Source organism: Mytilus edulis, chromosome 10 (genome assembly GCF_963676685.1).
Source record: "Mytilus edulis chromosome 10, xbMytEdul2.2, whole genome shotgun sequence".
In the NCBI taxonomy this organism is placed as follows: Eukaryota; Metazoa; Mollusca; class Bivalvia; order Mytilida; family Mytilidae; genus Mytilus; species Mytilus edulis.
The window spans coordinates 25,615,453-25,635,027 of NC_092353.1; the positions used below are offsets into that span (position 1 = coordinate 25,615,453).

Here is a 19,575-nt window from a genome sequence, read left to right on the forward strand (position 1 = left end):
CAGTAAAATATGTGTGAAATAACAATATGCTATTGATAAGTTTTCAGGGGAGATAATTTTGTCTCAACATCATTAAAGTTGAGTTAAAGTCTTATAGGTTTGTAAGAATGTTTTATTTTATCACCTTGCACTTTCACATTTTGACTGAACAATTTGTTCAATATTCTGACCAGTTGAACAATTTGGTTTAATAAAACAAATTGCAATTGGGTCAAAATTTTGAATGAGTTGCAATTGGTAGAGAGCAACACTAACAGTCAACTCACTGTAAGACGTAAATTAACGCAGCCAACGCTGCCACCACCATATGTCAAGCTTTCTGCAACTATAAAAATTAGCATTTGTAACCAGACTTTTCAGTATCTTGCTATAGTAGTTGGGGCAAAAATGACAACCTTTGTTGTTCTCATAAATGCTTACCAAAAGTGATTAATTTCAATTTTCTATCTTCATTTTAAGCTATAAATAGAATACTAGAAATTGTGAAAAATTCCAAAATAAAAAATGTGTACACTGGAAAATGTTAATTTCAAATTTTTTTATGATTATATCCAGATTCATGTATTTTGTGAATTGGTTTTCAATCTAAGTTCACACAGTTTGAAGAAGATTCTTTTCTAACATTTATTTAATTATGAATTGTCTACCCATAAATATTTCCACCATGAGAATGAGATCCTGTATCAACTGTCTGGTATTCTAAATATAATAAAAGAACAAAGTTCCAATGACCCACACATATTTAATCTATCCAAGGAAAAAAGGGTACTATCCAAAATAATAGAAGTTTCATAAAATTCTGGAAATAATTGGTACACATGAAGACTGACAATGTAATTTTACCCCATATAATCAATATTTCCAAGGGCCTAAATCTAGAAAAAAATACTTGTTCGGGCTCTGATATTTTGAACTGGTCAATGACATTGATGATATAAACCTACATGTACATTTATAATATAAATTTAACAAAAATCTAGAAAGAATTGTACATATTAGAGCTTTCATAAGGCAGTTTTTCATATAACTAGTATTTCCAAATTCATTAAAATTACAACTGAAAATATGGAAAGAAAACAACAAAAAAAGTGAGCAATTTATATATTTATAAAGGGGCAATTGTGTATGAATATTTTAACATTATGTCAAGGCAAACTAAAGTTAAAGATTGGAAACAAAAAATTCAGTAATTTTATTTTCATAAAGGGGATAACTTGAGAGCAGTAAAAGTGACACTGCATAATTTCTAACTTGATCTGTGTTTTATGGTTATAAGCATTGTGTACAAGTTTGTATACCATTTGGTAGAGTAAACTTAAGTTAGAGAACTGAAACTAATTTTTAGTGACATAAGGGTCTGGTGGATGGACATGGTTAACACTTAATGACCCTTCGGCATAAAAATAATATAAAAAGACAGAAGCCAAAAAATTGTAATATTTATTTTTCTATATTATATACTGTAGAATTATATTACATTATAACAAAATGTTTGTCATTTACCAGTACAATACAAAAAAGTTTTATTTCAATGTACTGTTGTATTCTTTAAAATATTTTTAAAATAAAAGATGTAGTATGAGGTATATATTGTTCCCTAATTTGCACAAAAACTCTTGCTTTTGAGTGAAAGGAAATAATTATACTTAAAATACAGTTCTAAGTATACAACAAAAAGTAGACAGTTTACTTACAAATATTAAAACTTGGTACATGTACCAATATCAAGAAGCTATGATTTTTTCTATGTATACATATATCTTAAAATGATTCATGCTGTATTTCATACCAATATGAAGTGTGGTACATAAAAATTCAAGAACTCATCCTGTAGTTTTGGAGAAAAATATAATGTGACAAAAATTTCTGATAATATACATGTACTGGTATGTGCATCAATATCAAGAACATACCAAATAGGTGGAAATATATAGTACAGTAGATTATTGACATTACTGAAAATATGGCACACAGTAAGATTACAAGATTGGTATCAAACTTAAAGTTGCTTTGAATAATTGGACAGAAATTGGTGACAGACAAATTACTTGAATCAATTGATGTAAAGAGGTTAACCAGTGTTAATTCACTAGAAAAAAATGTAAAGAATAAGAGATACAAGGTACATTAAAAACATTTATAAGGTACATCATAAGATAAATCATGCTTCAGTGATTCTCTAAATAATCAACCAAATTTTTCCCACAAAAGGGGGTGGGGTGGTGCAGGCCCCCCCTGGATCCATCTATGATATTGGAAGTAAAATAATAGGTGTTCAGAAGTACCAATACTTTTGTCTACCTACCCCTTGAATCCAATTTCACATGGCTTTTGTTAACATCAGGTATAATTAATTTTATATAAATCAAGTTACAAAATCATATTTGCTTAGTCAAACATTAACATATATCTGATAAAAGTTACCATTTCAATGAATAAAAAGTATTGATACATGTAACAAAATATCTACAATGTTTGCTGTATTCGAGAAAAACATTTTTTTTTCTTGATTTGAGAACAGAATTTGAATCCTTTTTATCCTTTTATCATAAACAATACATTTTTTGCTTTTTATGTGAAAAACTGAGGTCAGATAAAAAATCTTACATTCTACAATAGACAGCTGTTATTCTTGTAGTAAAAAAAGACAAATGAAAGATATAAGAAGAAGTTTTATGAATGCCAATGAGACAACGCTCCATCACAATTTTAAAATGTAAACCATTATAGGCCAAAGTTATAAATTTGTAATGTCTAATGTTTAATATCAAATACAATTTTTGTATGGCTCCACCAAATAAAAGGAAATATTGGGTATACATCAATGATACAGTAACCCAACAACACAACAAAACAAGAAATGGATCAATGATTAATAGCATGAAATGTTATTAAACAATGAATTATGGTCCAAATTGAACTTTTCATTATAAGGATATATAAATGTAAAAAAAAATGGATAATAAAGGAGAATGCAATGATACCTTTTAAGGCCACTAATTTGGCTCCTTGAATTTGGAAAATTATTGTGAATTCATCAAATATCATCCTTCAGATGTTTACAAGGCATGTAACTGTCTGATGTTTCAGTATTTATGTATTTGAATGTTGTCTTACATACAATTGTAGTACAAAATTGACAATAAAACCTTATATTGACATCTTGCCATTAATATTCACATATTCACTAAATTTTCCAGCTTATATAAACTGCATTATAAATTAATGAAATTAACATAACTTTGAAAGGCTTCAATAACTTTTTTGCAATTTCAGGTGCTAAATGAAGGCTCTTATCATTAAACAGCTTCCGTTCAACCAAAGGTGCACAACTTGAAAAGATGTGTAAACTATGTGTGAAGTTTCAAAGAACTGGATTGAAAACTAAACCAGTTAAATTGTTAATTACACAAAATGTGTACACTTGTATTGCCTTTTGTAAACAATGCTGAAATTTCCCAAGTCTTAAACATGTACACATGTATCAATAAGGAGCACAGGTAAAGACCATGGTCAAAAGTGAAGTTTTTCTTTTTACACTCAGTCCCTTATTTACATAGATCTTTGATGTAAATTATCTATTCAACTGTTGACACAATGTTGCTTACATATGCCTGATACTACAAAATGTAAGTTACACTGTAACACAACATTATTCTGTTTTACATTAGTTCAGATATAACAGATTTCACTGTACTTCTTCATTCATAATGGGAGAACAGACTGTATACATTCCATTTCATTATTCTGTTTTACATAAGTTCAGGTATAACAGATTTTACTGTACCTCTTCTTTTATAATGCCACATCAGACTGTACACATTCCATTTCATACAAATGTTCTTTGTCAAAGAGAATATTACATGCTAAACCAGGTTTATCACAATTGTCTTGCAGGTAAACAGTAAATTTTGATATGCTGCAGTTTGGACAAATCTTCATGACCTCACTCCTCCCAGCTGGGAGTTTACAGTCAAGATCATCCACTAAATGCAGAAGCAGTTCTTTCATTAAGCCACCATGGCTTACAATTAAAACATCTGCTAGGCTTGGTGGACTTGTATCTACATCATCAAAACTACTATTACGACCTGAGCTTATGCTTGACACACTTGGAAGTCTGTGTTTTATCAGAGGAGAGATAGTCACATTTGGACAACAACCATATGGCACAGAAGAAAGAGGCCCTTTTACATTTGAGATGTATGTAATGCCATTATATCTACCCTCATCCTTCTCACTTCCCTGATCAGATGCCAAAGTTTCACTCTGGCTTGTATATCCTGAGCTATTGGAGTCGGAACTTTCAAATGGTTTGAATTCTTCATCAATCAAAGTTAAGTCTTTGTCTGTATTTTCAGATTCAGAACTGCTAACAAGACTGATACTAGAATTTGAAGAAGAACCACTTTCATTTTCATGCTTTGGTTTCTTTTCATAGTCCAAATTTTGTTGAGTACTCAATGTTTCATTCTTGTTTTCAGCAGAGGATATTCCACAAAAGGACTGACTCCTTTGACAGTAGAGTTGATGTCTGTATTTACGATTACTGTTCCGTCCCAAACTTCCTCCGTGCCTTCTTTTTATAGAGCAAGGAGTATAATCAATGTCTTCTTTTTCATTGATAAAGGCAAAAAGTTGCTTGCATAGATCAGTAAAAAAGGATTTTGCTCGTTCTCTTAACTGTAAATATAAAGAAAAAGTTATTATTCAAGGAAAACACTGATAATGGTCATGATGGTTTTCAGTATATTTAACCACTTTATTATCCTTTGGTCTTAATCTGCTTTATCTATATGCCTTTTTGTGTTTCTTTCTGACATTTGACGTGGCTCAGTACTTATACATCCTGTCATTGTGTTATTTTGCCATGGTTAATGTTTGTTAATATATTTGTTTGTTTCTAAGAGTGATTAAGATAATAACACAATGGTGACTGCTGTACCCCTATTATTGACATTTTTACCTATTGTTTCTGTTTGTTTTGTTCTGACAAATATATCATTTCAATATAATGGAATTTTATGTGACTGTCATACAAGGGAGAGGTTTAATTTAGCTACATTCAAACCAGGTTTAATCACAGTTTTCTACATGAGAAAATGCATGTACCAAGTCAGGAATATGACAGATGTTATCCATTGGTTTGATGTGTTTGAGCTTTTGATTTTGCCATTTGATAAGGGACTTTCCTTTTTCAATTTTCCTTGGAGTTTAGTATTTTTGTAATTTCACTTTTTACTGCTAAACCTTAAAACATTATTTTAACAATTTAATCAAACATTTGATGAAAAAAAGCTAACCTGTTCTAAAGTTTCTCCACCAGGTGGAGTATAAGTGTGAACAGGCTTTTTATTTGCTGCCCTTGCTGCCTCTATGAAATCTTTTGAACATTTTCCTTCTAGCATTCCAAATTTCTGTAATATATAATAGAAAACTGTCTTGTTATTGTAAACATTTCATTCAGTGATAGAAAATTTTGGCTTTTAATTAACTTTCAGAGTTTTGGTGAAGAAGTTTATCCATTGGTACCTAAATTAACATTCAAAACAGAATCATGGAGCATGAGAACGATGAGTGAAAAGATAAAGCATTATTTTATTTGCTTGTTTTATATATATTTCCTTGATTTTCATTTGACATTAAACTTTGTCATAATAGTTGTCATATGATTTGATGAATTAAATGTTTTCTTTCAGGGTCAATTAACACTTTCTAGCTTCCATATTTGATGACCTTTTCTTTCATAAATAAAGGATGGTCTGTCTGCAGGAAACCAATGGTTTTGTTAGAATATTCATAAAATTCAATACTGTTAGTATGACAAGGTCACCCAAAGCATGATGCTGCTTACTCCAAATAATTATGATGTATTGAAAGGCTATGCTGTAAGACATGAAAGCAAAAAAATCTAATGGCCTTTCAAGACGTCATTATTATTTGGACTAGATGCTAGTACTTGCATTAGTATTAAGAATCATAATTTTTATAAATGCAAAATATGTCAAATTGAATTCTAACTGGATCGGTTTAACCGTTCCTAACATCAACAGTGTGTTAAAATTTCAATTATTTCATTGAAGCATATTCCAGCTAAATTAAAGTCAACCTGTGCTCAGTAATCTCACAAACATTTACAAAATTTTTTTTGGATTTAACTGAACTTATTGAATGGAAACCAATTTTGTCATATACAGAAGTAAAATAGAAAGTGTAATGCTTCAAAAAGTTTTTGGATGATTCTCATAATGAAAGCAGATCTGATAAGATTGAATTTAGTAAATTTGAAGTAATGTCTTCTGAATTAAAAGAGTATCACCTAGGCCAATTTAAGTCTAATAAAATCAAAAAGATGTAGCAAATTCATACAGATCATGGTGAAATATACACTGAAATGTATAACGAAAAAAAAATCAAGGTTTCGATGAAAGCATTTTTACCCTTTCTCTCAAACGTTTATCCTGTAAGACGTCAGCCTTTTTAATTTTGTTAACATCTAGTATAGTCTGTGCTGTTTGGCTTGCTCTTGACAAATCACTTGAGAAGATGTGTGTGAAGCATTCATTTTGAAGTCTTCTTCCAACCAGTGCAGCTTGTTGTAATCCTACATCTGACAGGGGAATGTCCTGCTGACCTTCAATTATATAAACAGTGATTCAGTCTTTCATGAGGAAAACATGAATAAAAGTTACATTGCATGTACAACAATTTTTAGATTTTGTTTTAATAAAAACATCGCAATAATTTCTGAATTTACAGTATAAACATTTAGCGTTCAGTTTAAACTTTGTCTTCCAAATTCAGCACAAAAAATTATCAAGACAAATGCTACTTAAGGGAAAATGTAATCATTCTTTCTATTAGAGAAACAAAATCGGTATTCAATAAAAAATACCATTACCAAAATACATATAATATACACTTTGATGTGAGACTATTATACTGATAATGTAAATGTTGTCATTCTGGTCAGCTGTGCATAATAAACATGAAAAGTCTGAATAAATACTACTTTCATCAAATGAAAAATATGATTAAAATTTCACCTATAAAATTGGATAAATTTCATATTCAATGAGGTATTATTGTAAAATTTGTACATATTATTACCTTGCATAATCTTCTGTCTGTTGTATAAGGTCTCCCCACTGAAAGCAAAAAAAAGGCATCAATCACTAGAGGCTTACATGAAATGACCTATTCATATGAAGCAGAAAGCAGTTATATAAACAAATGTAACATACTGATCGTGATTTCTTTTCTAAAAGACACATGACATAACATATTCAGTATACATTTATATACATCAGTACCATATTCTTCACGTATTGTTAGTTTTGTTACTGTGAACTTATTACAAACATGTAACTATAGATTAACACTAAAACCCGAGTCACAATATTCCATCATGTCATCCTGGTGCGAATGGTGGGGGTTGGATAACTTGGGTACGCATATTTTAGAAATGTCATAGATAATAACTGACTATCTCTTTTTGGTCAGGTTTGTGTTGCTGAGTCTTTAGTTTCTGTGTACTATTTGTCTTTTCTTGCTTAGCCATCGCATTGTTCCTTTTATATATATTTTTATTAGGCTGATGAAAAGCGACTGAAAGCAAGTATGGTGACTGTCAGGCAAAGCAAACTGTTAAGTAATGGATGGGATAATGACTTTTTCTCCGCAGACGCCTGCTAGTGTGAGCCCTGGCAATAGCGTAATGTTGTGAAAATCCATCACTGATGGTACCAGGGGGATTCAAAACCTCAATCTCGGGATCTGAAGGCAGCGCTCTAACTAATTGACCCAAAGAAGATCTTCCCCAACTCAGCTAATTAGACTACCTTTATACATATGTATTTCCAGGTCTACAACACTCTTCCCCCTTTTCTTTTTTTGGGCTGCGTACCATCCATCCGAGCAACTCACAGGTCCACTACTTTACAACCCTGAGACTACTCGGAAACCCTCTTGCCAGTTCCCTAGATGTCACCTAGAATTGTAATGATATCCTATGACCGGCTGGTCATACCTAATGACCAATTCTAACATCTCACTGCCAGGCAATATTCTATTTACAATGTTTGTACCAGTAGAATCCAATGATGTGAAAATCCATGGATGGTGTCGTTATTCAGGGGCGTAGCTAGAATTAAACGATGTGGAAGCAACTAGCGCCGCAGACGGAGGCGGAAAATTTTTGGGACCCTATTATGCAGAAATATGTTGTTTTTTTTTCGGTTTTCGGTCATAGGACGGTTAAAAGAGGAGCTATAAGTAGATAAAAATTTATGAATGTAAAACTATTAATAAATCTTCTGAATAGAGAAATACATAAAAAACACATATTTATGATACAGAATTAACTAAAAATTGTCCAAAATCCGCTCTTCGGGTCTGGGCAGAAACAAACTTCTCTATTACTTTGTCAATATTCACACTGAAATCCCGATGAATATGCAGTAATGCTATGTAACTGTCTAAATTCATTGTTGATCGTACATTTATTTTCAATTACATATGTAGTACCGTGACTGATAGATCTCATATCATGCAATGGTCATGATGGTAGCACTTGTGAGATGTTAAAAACCAGCGTATGTGTTTGGCATCGAGCGAATTCCCAATTAAATTCGTCAAAATTGCATGCCAGGTCAGTTTCGTATGTCTCAGGCAATATTGAGATTTGTTCGTTTGTGATATTTCCTACAACACAATGAAGCAGATACAGCGCAAAGAAGTGATTTTCTGATAATACTTGATGCGACTCCACTCTCCAGTTCCCTTATCATATGGTCTATGAACATGATGAAAGCAAAAAAAATAATGAGACTTTCCAATATTGTTTTGGCGTGGATGCAGGGTGATTGGCTCTGGTAGTCTGTCTATCACATCGCCTAGGCATCTTTTCAACGATATCAAAGGGATCTGATAATTCTAATGTGTTTCCTTTTAATAACATTCAATTTATAATTTTTTTATTTTGCCATTTCTTTTTTGCATGCCGAATCAATGTGCACGCAACTGCGTGTTAGCGTAAAGGGAGCTACGATCTTTTTCTGCATGACTCGAACAGCTTCATCAACACTTGTAACTAGGTTATCAAAATAATATCTGGGATAGATGGAAAAGACTCCATAAGTCTCAGAACGTTAAACAAATATCATAATCACAATAGTCTTAGATAATACATGCATCACGCTGTCCAATTTCATGACATCTCTCTCTATTCTGTTTTTTTGTTGTTGTGAAAACGACGTGGATGCACGTGCTGTCGTGCCTCCGGGTAGCTATGCCCCTGCTATTTCTACTTCTTGCTATGTTTTGGTATAGTTATAAAGCCAGCAAATATGAATAATCTCACAGTGGTCGTCATTTGTTGCTGTATTAAATATTTGTTTTTCGTTCATTTTGTGTACATTAATCAGGTTTAGTGTAACCAGGGAACAGTATGTCTAATATATATATGTAGGACTCTAAAGTGCGATGGGGACGCTAAAATGCGATGGTCACGCTAAAGTGTGATGGCCTACGCTAAAGTACGATGGCTTGAGACGCTAAAGTGCGTTTTTCTGCAAATACATCAACGTTATAAACGTTCGACAGCATTATGACGAGAATGTTTGTCCAGATTAAGGATTTTTATTACACAATAAAAGAAAGAAGAGAAGAGAAAATCAAATGATCACAATCTGGAATACTACGGCTTGACACATAATCAAAACAATAAACGAAAATGTAATAGGAACTCAGCAACGAAAACCATTGCCTGAACCACATTCCCGTTACACCATCGGACTTTAGCGTGTCATACCATCACACTTTAGCATGATTTTTGATTGCACTTAAAAAACAAACAACCATCGCACTTTAGCGTCTGACACCATCGCATTTCATCGTAGACCATCGTACTTTAGCATGACCATCGCACTTTAGAGTACCATCGCACTTTAGAGTCCTACACATATGTTCCTGGTGTAACCATTCTAAAATTTTGTTTATAAGGGCAAGTACAGTCAAAAGGCTGACCGATCATGTGGTGTGAGATAATTTGTGAGAGGATACCATGTCCTTTTGCACCGTCCTTTTCAGCTTTTGTCAGACTGCATACCAAATCTTGAAAGTCACAACTTACTAGAAGTCTTAAAAATATTCACTTGTGTTTACATACTGTCTAACAAGGGTGATTGAGAAAACAACCATTCTTTTTCCTGCTTCAGAATTCTTCTTCAGTAATACATGTAGTAGTACTAGTAGCCTTCAACTTCATTTTCGGGGACATCCCAGACAGAATTGACAGACGATGTAGATTTAGTTAAACAATTTTCCATTGGTCAAGTAAATAAAGTTCTCCAATCAAATGCGGTTTTACTAAATTAAAATCCAGTGACGAGTTCTTTCCCTTGGCGTGGCTTTCGACACACACAGATAATTGTCCCAATTTTTCAATTTTCAAGTGCCACTGAAGATTTTATCACAACAGCCAGGTAAATTTATAACTCAGAGAACTATATGTTTTGACAGATTGCCAATATTTAGCTTATATCAAAGTGTGAACTTCTAATTTGAAAGTTGTGGCTGCAAACAAAGGAATTTCGATGCAAAACAGGTGGTTCGCCCCGGTCAATTTCGGCCTACATTTATATTTTATATTATACTGATTTCTTTTGCCACGGAAATCATTGTAAAGTCTCTTGTTAAGTTCTGACAAAAAGGGTTAATCAGTGCCTAAGTCAAGCTTTGAATTATCTTTCCTTCTTCAAGTTCTTGCAGAACTGTTCCTAAGGGGGGCCTGCTCCAGTCATGCTTCAATGATTCCCTATATAATCAACCAAATTTTTCCCACGAAAAGGGGGGGGGGGGGAAGGCCCCCTGGATACACCTATGTCTTGTGTAGGGGTAAACATGGTAAAGGTTTTCTGCTTAATGCAGAGAGTAACGTGCAACGTGTATTGCCATTTTTATTTTACGTGCAGCTGTGAAAAAGGTTCGTTATTCACCGTGTTTTGTAAAAAGAGCAACGTTCAAGACATTTTTAATTGTTCGTTTATCATGAAATGGCAATTTTATTTTGCGTTCTTCCGTGCAGATACCTCCCCTTATGCCCCTCTATGCATGATCAAAAGGAAAGACAAAGAAATAATAGGTAAAAAAAGTCCATGAAACGCTACAGAAAAACTAGACTCATGATTAACATACACCCGCCAAAAATCAAGGAGTGATCTCTGGTTTTCTGGAAGCAGATCCTGCTCTAGTTCAAATAATTATGACGTGTCATAATTATTTGGACTAATCCTGCTCAAATCTAAATAATTATGACGTCTTGAAAGGCTATTTTTTTTTTCTTTCTGTGACACGCACCTTCCTACATTGAACTTAGAAATTTCAAAATGTAATAATTATTTGGACTCATCCTGCTCCACAAGTGACATTCTTTACGAGGGTCATAATGGGGGTACCTTCATGAAGAATAAGGGTAAAAATTCTAACCAAACATTATTTTTTTGGTGCATGCATGATGATAAAATGACATAAACTTTCTTTTTGACGATTATAAAATCAACTGGTTTTGACAAAACACTTTAATTTTTTTCAAAGAATAATGGTAACAATTATTATTTATGCTTATATGCATGATCAAAAGGAAAGACAAAAAAATAATAGGACAAAAAAGTCCATGAAACGCTACACGTTATTAAATTACATGTATGACGAAACACAATAAAATTTTAACAAATTTGACGCTATTGGTACATTGTAGATGTAAAAGACCGTTTGACACCTGACTGTAAAAGGCATTCCTACCTTCTTTTATGTTGCTCTTGGTAGTACAAATTCACAGAACTATCACATGCATGACATGCTGTACAAAAATTATGTTTTCATGTATTATTCACTTTATATTTACAGTGTATTATGTCTGATTATGAGGAAGATGATACAGGTGAAGTAGAAGAAGATGATATTAGTCAGGATAATGGAGAAGCAGAGGAAGAGGAAGAGATAACATTCCAGATTATAGTTGGTGGATCATTACGTGGGAAATGTCTACTCAAAGATAGCAAAGGATACAACTATACACTAAAGGTAGTTAGCCGTTAGTTTTCTGGTTTGAAACGTTTTACATTTTTCATTTCAGGGCCTTTTATTTGATATGAGGTATGGGCATTACTCATTGTTGAAGGCTGTATGTTTACCTATAGTTTTTCTGTTTTATTTTGTCTTTTGTGAAGAGTTGTCTTATTGGCAATCATACCACATCTTCTTTTTTTACAAAGTTCAAAGCGATCATTTTATTCAAGATGAATTTTATTGACTGAATTTTCTTTACCAGACAAATTAAATATATAATCTGCTGTATGCCACATAAAATAGATAGAATACTGTAAATTCAAAAATTACTGTGTGCATTAACTATTGTGATTTTTCAAGAATAGACATAATACGAGTTTTATTATTGCGATTTCAAAAAAAAGTGCATACAGATCTATATTTTAGTTATCAGATCAGAATGCCAGTTTTTATTATTCAATTGTGATAGTTGCATTATTCACATCGATAAAAACCTAGCAATAATTTATGAATTTACTGTAATATAATCCCTCCATCTGATCTCAATGGAATGTGCAAACCATTCCGTTTGAAAACAGATTGAAAGCTTTTTAAGAAATGATTTTATTATAAAATAACAGCTTTGCAAAGTGTTAGTTTCATTAGGAAGAATAGTAGACTTTGCAAAAGATCAGATAATATGAATTATAACAGTTTGAAAATATTACTTTATCATGTTTATATTTTATGGTTGCTAATATATAACTAGATGTGTCAAAGCGAAACGAATGGGCCCGTCCCGAAAAGTTAAAAAATCTGCAATTTCAATATAAACACATGTGGACACAAACATGATGCTAGCCTTACATATGTATAAAAAAAATCAGCTCAAAATCTGGAGGGGAATAGAGAAAAAATCTGTATAATAATTTATCAAAGTCCAAAGCCCGTAATTTCAGCGAAAATTAGCGGAGCGAAAGGAAACTTAAGCTTGACCTATAACTCATCATGGTTAACTCGCATACCAAAAATCAGCCCAATATCTACGAATGTAAAGGCTTTTTAGAAAAAAAGTCTGTATAACTGCGATTTTCAACATTTTCTCAAAGTCCAAAGCCTGTAATTTCGGCAAAAATTAGTGGAGCAAAACGAAACTTAAACTTGATCTGTAACTCATCATGGTTAACTTGCATAGCAAAAATCAGCCCAATATCTGAAAGCGTTTAGAAAAAAAGTCTGTATAACTGTGATTTTCAATCATTTCTCAAAGTCCAAAGCCTGTAATTTAGACAAAAATTAGTGGAGCGGAACGAAACTTAAACTTGATCTGTAACTCATCATAGTTAACTCACATACCAAAAATCAGCCCCATATCTGAAGGCGTTTAGAAAAAACTCTGTATAATGGTTTGTTGCGGAATGACGGAAAGACGGAATTTCGGACAAGGGTAAAACTATATGGCACCGACAACTTCGTTGCAGGGCCATAAAAAAACCAAACTAAACTAGTCAATAATCTAGAATTTGTTATCATATAGGCAGAAAAGGGAGAGAAATCATGGTGGAGATGTAGTAAAAGAACAAACTACTTTCGATGTGGAGCTTCTGTGAGCCAAGTTGGGAACAAATTTACTATTGGTAGATATCCTCATGAACATCCTCCAGATCCAAAAATAAATCCCTGTGATAGAACAAAAAAACGAAGGTCGTTTAAGGTAAGATATGAAATGGTACTAGGATTTCATATATCCTGTTTGAAATATTCCTGCATTCTGTCCTTAAGTACTACTATTTCAATGAAATTTTATTGTAAACTTAATGGGATTTTTTTTAGAAACTATGATTGATAGAGAAATACTTTAAGGGGCAAAAATGTTTGCAAAGTAACATCTATGAATAAATTAAGTTGATGAAAATTGTCATTTTAATGAGTTATTTCCCTTGTAAGATTATTTTAGTTTTTATGGAAGATATAATAGATACAGATAACTTTAAAGATGTTGATAAGCAAAGAAAGACCTACAAAATAATTGTTGATATAACTCTTTTGGGAGTTATTACCCTTTAAATATGATTTTACCCTATTTTATCTCTCAGAAACTATCATAGTTAGAGAGAAACTTTGGCAAAACGGTTAATCAAAGTAATTTCTGCAAATAAGTCAACAACAAGTTACAAGAATTGACCAATCTATCAGATCTATAATCTGCTGTATACAAGGTCTACACAAGTGCCACAAAATTAGATCTATAATTGATTGCAGTAAAGGTAAATCCAAATATTAAATCACTGGTAGGATATTTTTTACAAAGTGAGCTCCAAGGCTCTCTAGAGCCTTATGTTTTTCAATGTTATCTCATATTGTATTTTTTATTTTAGAAGGAACTGGAAAGAGAAGTAGAAAAGGCTTTGGGAGACGCATCATTGATGACCTGCTCTAGTGTTGATTCAGACAATACAGATGATTCACCATTAAAAATAAAAATATCTCCAGTTAAGAAGTTTAAATCTAACCCAAATACCAACAACAACTCAGAAAGGTATATAGAATATAGCATGTATAGTGTCATGAATTTGTTCAGCAGTCAATTTTTTTTTAAACTGAGTTGTATTACATTATGTATCATGTAACTTTTGAATTAATTACATACATGACATATATAAATGTCAAATTACTTTTTTTCAGTTTGACCTTTTTTAAATATTTAAGGAATGACTATAATATTTTTTCTGTCTATGAAGAAATAACATAAAAAATGTAGGGCACACTAGTCTACAATTTCGAATAAGCAGAAAAAATATAACAGTCATACCTTATAACTGAATGCTAAATTCCATTTTAAGCCAGGGTAAATCGTGAAAAAATATTGATGACCTCAAGGACATGTGAAGCTGATATACAAAACACTGTCAGCCAATCAGAAGTTTAAATTATTTACTAATGTAACATTACTTTGGGTTTTCATGAGATTTGTTGACTTCTTGGATTCACATAAAACTTCTATGCAGTTTTGTTTTCCATCCAGGCAGATAAATCAGATTGGTTTACATTTATACTTTCAATTAATCCGAATTTTGTGTTAAATCATTATATTTTTTATCACTTATTCATCTTTTACTAGGGATATCCAAGATGAATTACTCAAGTTAGAAAAAGAAAGACTACAAGTAGATAAGGATAGACTGAGAGTAGAAAGAGAAAGACTAGAAGTATCAAAGCAAATACTGGAAGAAATAAGAAATCATAGTGGACGATGTAATTGTATGAACCCAGCAGTGACTTCAATGGTTATTTGATATTAATATTTTATCCTGTTATCTTGTAAAGACTGTTATATATAAGCTTGTACAGTGTAGGCTCAATGTTCAACTTATGGTTAGCCTAAAGCCAGTGATAAACTTCTAATATGAGAATGAGATCATAACTACATCGGGAAGATTAATAATAAGTGATACTAGGTAATGGTTTTGAGCTGTCAAGTCTAGCAGAGATCTTTGGAGCAGATAATTGAAATTGTAAATCTTATAAATAAAATTGAACAGAAATCAACTGATCTACTGGTAAAAAGTAAAGAAACAAGAAAGGTCATTTATAGCTTTTGAAGTTTGGAAATTCAGCACCTTATGATAGAATTGTTTGATAAAAGTCATTATTTTTTTCATTTTAGTGTGTCTGATTTATATTTATGATGAAATTTCTCTTGAATTGGTCAGACATTTTCTTATTGATCAGAATGAAATATACACTGAAATTCAAAAAAGTATTTTACTCAATACTATTATATAAAAAGGCAAAGCATATTAGATAAGGACAGTTTTTTGATATCTACTAAAAATAATTGCACCTCCTAACGATGAATTACGTGAACAGCTCAGTGAGTAGAAAATGTGACAATATTAAGTTGTTCTGTTGTTAAATAACATTATTTTTTTATGTTTAGCTGAAGTACAAATTTTGTTTACTGTTTTTGAATTGAAAAAAATATTTAGCATTACTTTAAACTGTTGTATATTATATATGCGTAAGAATTATTTCGATCATGTAAAGTATATTTATTGCAGATCACCCTCTCCACATTATAAAATATATATCTTAACTTGTTGTGCATAATGAAAATAATAAGTTTTATTGTAAAGCAGCCACACATTTCATTCTGAAAGTAACCAAAAGTCAAGCAGGCAATAATATATCATATTGCACTAGTGCAAACTTCATTAGTGACACAAACATATTTACATGGATTTTCCAACTTTGGTATACTGTAAAAGGTTTTTTGCATGGATATTGGAGAAAATTATCCTTCGTAGAATTTATATAGTACTTGCAAACTCATTAAATATAAAAATCTACTAAGAACAATATTAATGCAGTAACCCTATATGCTAAGTGGAGATAATTTGATTTTTTTTTTGGTGATTATTTTCCCCATCCATGATATTTAATGTTTGATTATAATGAACAAGCTAAATGTATGTACATTGAATACTCTGGATTCATTTGTTTTTGTGTATACCAATTATTGTGGATTAAGGTAGGGAGGTTGTTGATTTACTAAAGTATGCATAGACTCATGTAAAATTATTGTACTTCAGTTTTAAAACCCATATCCATGAAAATTGGTACCTCACAAATGATGAAATGAATCCAGTTCAATGCTATTACTTTCTGGAAGTGGCACATATATCATATCTTATATACTGTTATATATGTTTTTCATTTATTGTAAATAAAAGTTACTAAAACAGAAGAGAATTTATTTTTATTGATAGAACTCAACAACAAAAAATAATTAAAGAAAGCATTGAAACAGACATAACTGTAGTGTCATAAACTTTCATTTCAGTATAATATCTCATTCTGTCTTTTATTGTTGTCGTGGATAGAACTCTTAACATTGAAAACTGTTATATTTACTCTCTTTAAAGTTGTCACATCTTACAACACAAGAGCTACAGATGTGATACACTAATTCAGTTAAATTGGTTCAATCAGCAAATACTGTAAACCAACTTATTTTCGTGGATACTTTGTTTCACATTTAGCCTATTTCTAGGCTATTTAATTTAGCGATTCTCAGATTAACTTGTAGTTAAATAAGGAGAAATTAAAGTTTTACATATTCGCGGCAATTTATATTTGCGATATTTTTCTACTCGAGGAAGTCCCGAAAATAGGTTTGTTTACAGTAGTCTGACAAAGTTAATTACTTTTAAATTTACTGACCTGCAGATTTCTGTTTTCAATTGAATTTTATGATGAGATTCAGGAAAACTGTGAGGAGTGTTTGTTTCTGATGCTTTTGTTTAATTGAGTGGCAATGTTTAACGAGTAGCTGTTGCTAATTTAGCAAACTTTCTGTACTGCATTCCAAATAACTGATATGTGTTTGTCATATATATGTTGGGTAGTGCTGTAGGTGTTGTAATCTGTTATGGAGGTCAATATTTTTGTGAATTCTTTTGACTGTGATCCTTTTAACATATCATGCCTGAATAGTTGCTACATATCAGACATTCAGTTTAACTAGAGTAGTGTGATTGTCTGATATTTTAATTTCTTTACTTAAGCAGTTTTCTCTATTTGTCCATTGGGTGTAAAGCTCTTGATGTGGATCAGTATTTAAACATCTTGCTTTCACTTTTTTGGCCAAGGACGATACTGTTACTGGTGGGTGCCAAGGGTTTGACCCATGAGATATTAATAGTGTTGCTTTCATTTTGAATACCCTTTTCTTAATTTGTACATTATGGGGAGAGAGTATACACGGTAAATGTCATTGTGTTAACGCTGAAGTCAAGTTGCAGTACCTGATTTCATATACTATCAACTACAAAAACTCTTTTGGTTGGTGTCGTTAGATTCAATTGTATGTAATTGTTTGGCTTAATTGATGTAGATATGTTATGTTGTGTCAGAGATCAATTATATTCATTTAGTGTATGTCCCCTTTCCCTCCATCTGTTTGTATGTACATCCAGAAATTGGTTTTTGTTCTCTCACTTTAGTTTGTGGCAACAAAATGTTATGAAACTTGTATACAAAGCTTATTACAACCAAACACATCTCACAAACATGTTTAACCCCGCCGCATCTTTGCGCCTGTCCCAAGTCAGGAGCCTCTGGCCTTTGTTAGTCTTGTTTTATTTTAATTTTAGTTTCTTGTGTACAATTTGGAAATTAGTATGGCGTTCATTATCACTGGACTAGTATATATTTGTTTAGGGGCCAGTTCCGGTGTGGGAATTTCTCGCTACATTGAAGACCTGTTGGTGACCCTCTGCTGTTGTTTTTTATTTGGTTGGGTTGTTGTCTCTTTGACACATTCCCCATTTCCATTCTCAATTTTAAGTTTGAAATTTTCCAAGGGTAAATGCATCAAAGTTATAGTAAATTTTATGAAACCTTGTTGCTTTGCATAAATTCAAAATATTTAATATTTTTTAAAGTCACTAGGCAAACTAATGATGGATGGAATATAAAGTCATTTGAAGAGGGGCTAAAAATGCCACTTATCATACCATGTAAAGTATGGTGTTGTCAGAGACTAACGCATAAAATGTCATAGAAGAATGCACATACTGAAGTGTCACCTGCCTTACTCATCAAGGTTGAATATATGTTGAAAGTGTGTAATATGAAGGTTTATTACAAGTACAATGTATCACATAAACTTACCGTTATCAATAATCAATTTATAAGTGGGCAAGGTCAGATGAACACTGCCAAAGACATTAACCCCTTACAATCAAATTATACACCAAATTTAGTAAGCCTACTGCCTATAGAATCTCAGAAACAGACCTAATTATGAAAACTGGACAATCAAATTGATCAATGAACCATAAAAATGAGGTGAAGGTCAATATGAACACTGCCAGACAAGATGCATACCATGCAATCATTCAATATTCCATATATGGTTGACTTGTTGTTAAAAAGTAACTGATAAACAGACAACTCTTGTGTTGTACTGTTACGCCACTGTCCCAGGTTAGGGTAGGGTTTGGATCCCGCTTACATGTTTAACCCCGCCACATTCTGTATGTATGTGCCTGTCCCAAGTCAGAAGCCTGTAATTCAGTGGTTGTTGTTTCTTGATGTGAGACATTTGTTTTTCGTTATTTTTTTCGGAAAGTTTACAATTTCTAAAATTAACACCCCCAAAATATTTTTTTACACTCTACCCCTTTTTCAAAAATAAATAATGTTTAAAGAAATTTTCTTCCCCTGCTGGTACCCTTTTTGGTCTGTAATTCCTTAATGGTGAGGACCATCACCCCCAAAACAATACCAACCTTCCTTTTGTGGTATAATACCTTATGATTAAATTTCATAGAGATCCATACACTTAAACTAAAGTTATTTCCCCGGAAACCAAATGTGTCTTAGGACGACAATGACGCAGACGACAACATAATAGCATTATGTGAACCCAAAAATATTTTTGAGGTCGTATATAATTTCATTATTTGGGTAAGATTGTTATAAAATTCCAATCAATTTTAAAGAAAATGGGTACCTTCCATA

At 32.1% G+C, this 19,575-nt stretch overlaps 2 protein-coding genes across 3 annotated transcripts; one reads left to right on the top strand and one right to left on the bottom strand.

The window, feature by feature from the left end:
- Window positions 1-1,428: 1,428 nt before the first annotated feature.
- Window positions 1,429-10,314, bottom strand: LOC139492074 (uncharacterized). Of its 2 annotated transcripts, none has more exons than XM_071280202.1 (5): window positions 10,169-10,314; window positions 7,111-7,148; window positions 6,441-6,634; window positions 5,304-5,417; window positions 1,429-4,683 (listed from the first exon to the last, which is right to left on the bottom strand). In XM_071280202.1, exons 1-5 carry the CDS (start codon window positions 10,198-10,200, stop codon window positions 3,796-3,798), a joined length of 1,266 nt encoding a protein of 421 aa, XP_071136303.1. In that variant the 5' UTR covers window positions 10,201-10,314; the 3' UTR covers window positions 1,429-3,795. The 2 variants fall into 2 exon arrangements, with proteins under 2 accessions (XP_071136303.1, XP_071136304.1); XM_071280203.1 differs by having other exon boundaries at window positions 10,155-10,273.
- A 56-nt stretch (window positions 10,315-10,370) lies between these two features.
- Window positions 10,371-16,795, top strand: LOC139492075 (uncharacterized). Its single transcript, XM_071280204.1, has 5 exons — window positions 10,371-10,484; window positions 11,908-12,084; window positions 13,586-13,762; window positions 14,427-14,587; window positions 15,170-16,795. Exons 2-5 carry the CDS (start codon window positions 11,914-11,916, stop codon window positions 15,342-15,344), a joined length of 684 nt encoding a protein of 227 aa, XP_071136305.1. The 5' UTR covers window positions 10,371-10,484; window positions 11,908-11,913; the 3' UTR covers window positions 15,345-16,795.
- The last annotated feature ends 2,780 nt before the right edge of the window (window positions 16,796-19,575 follow it).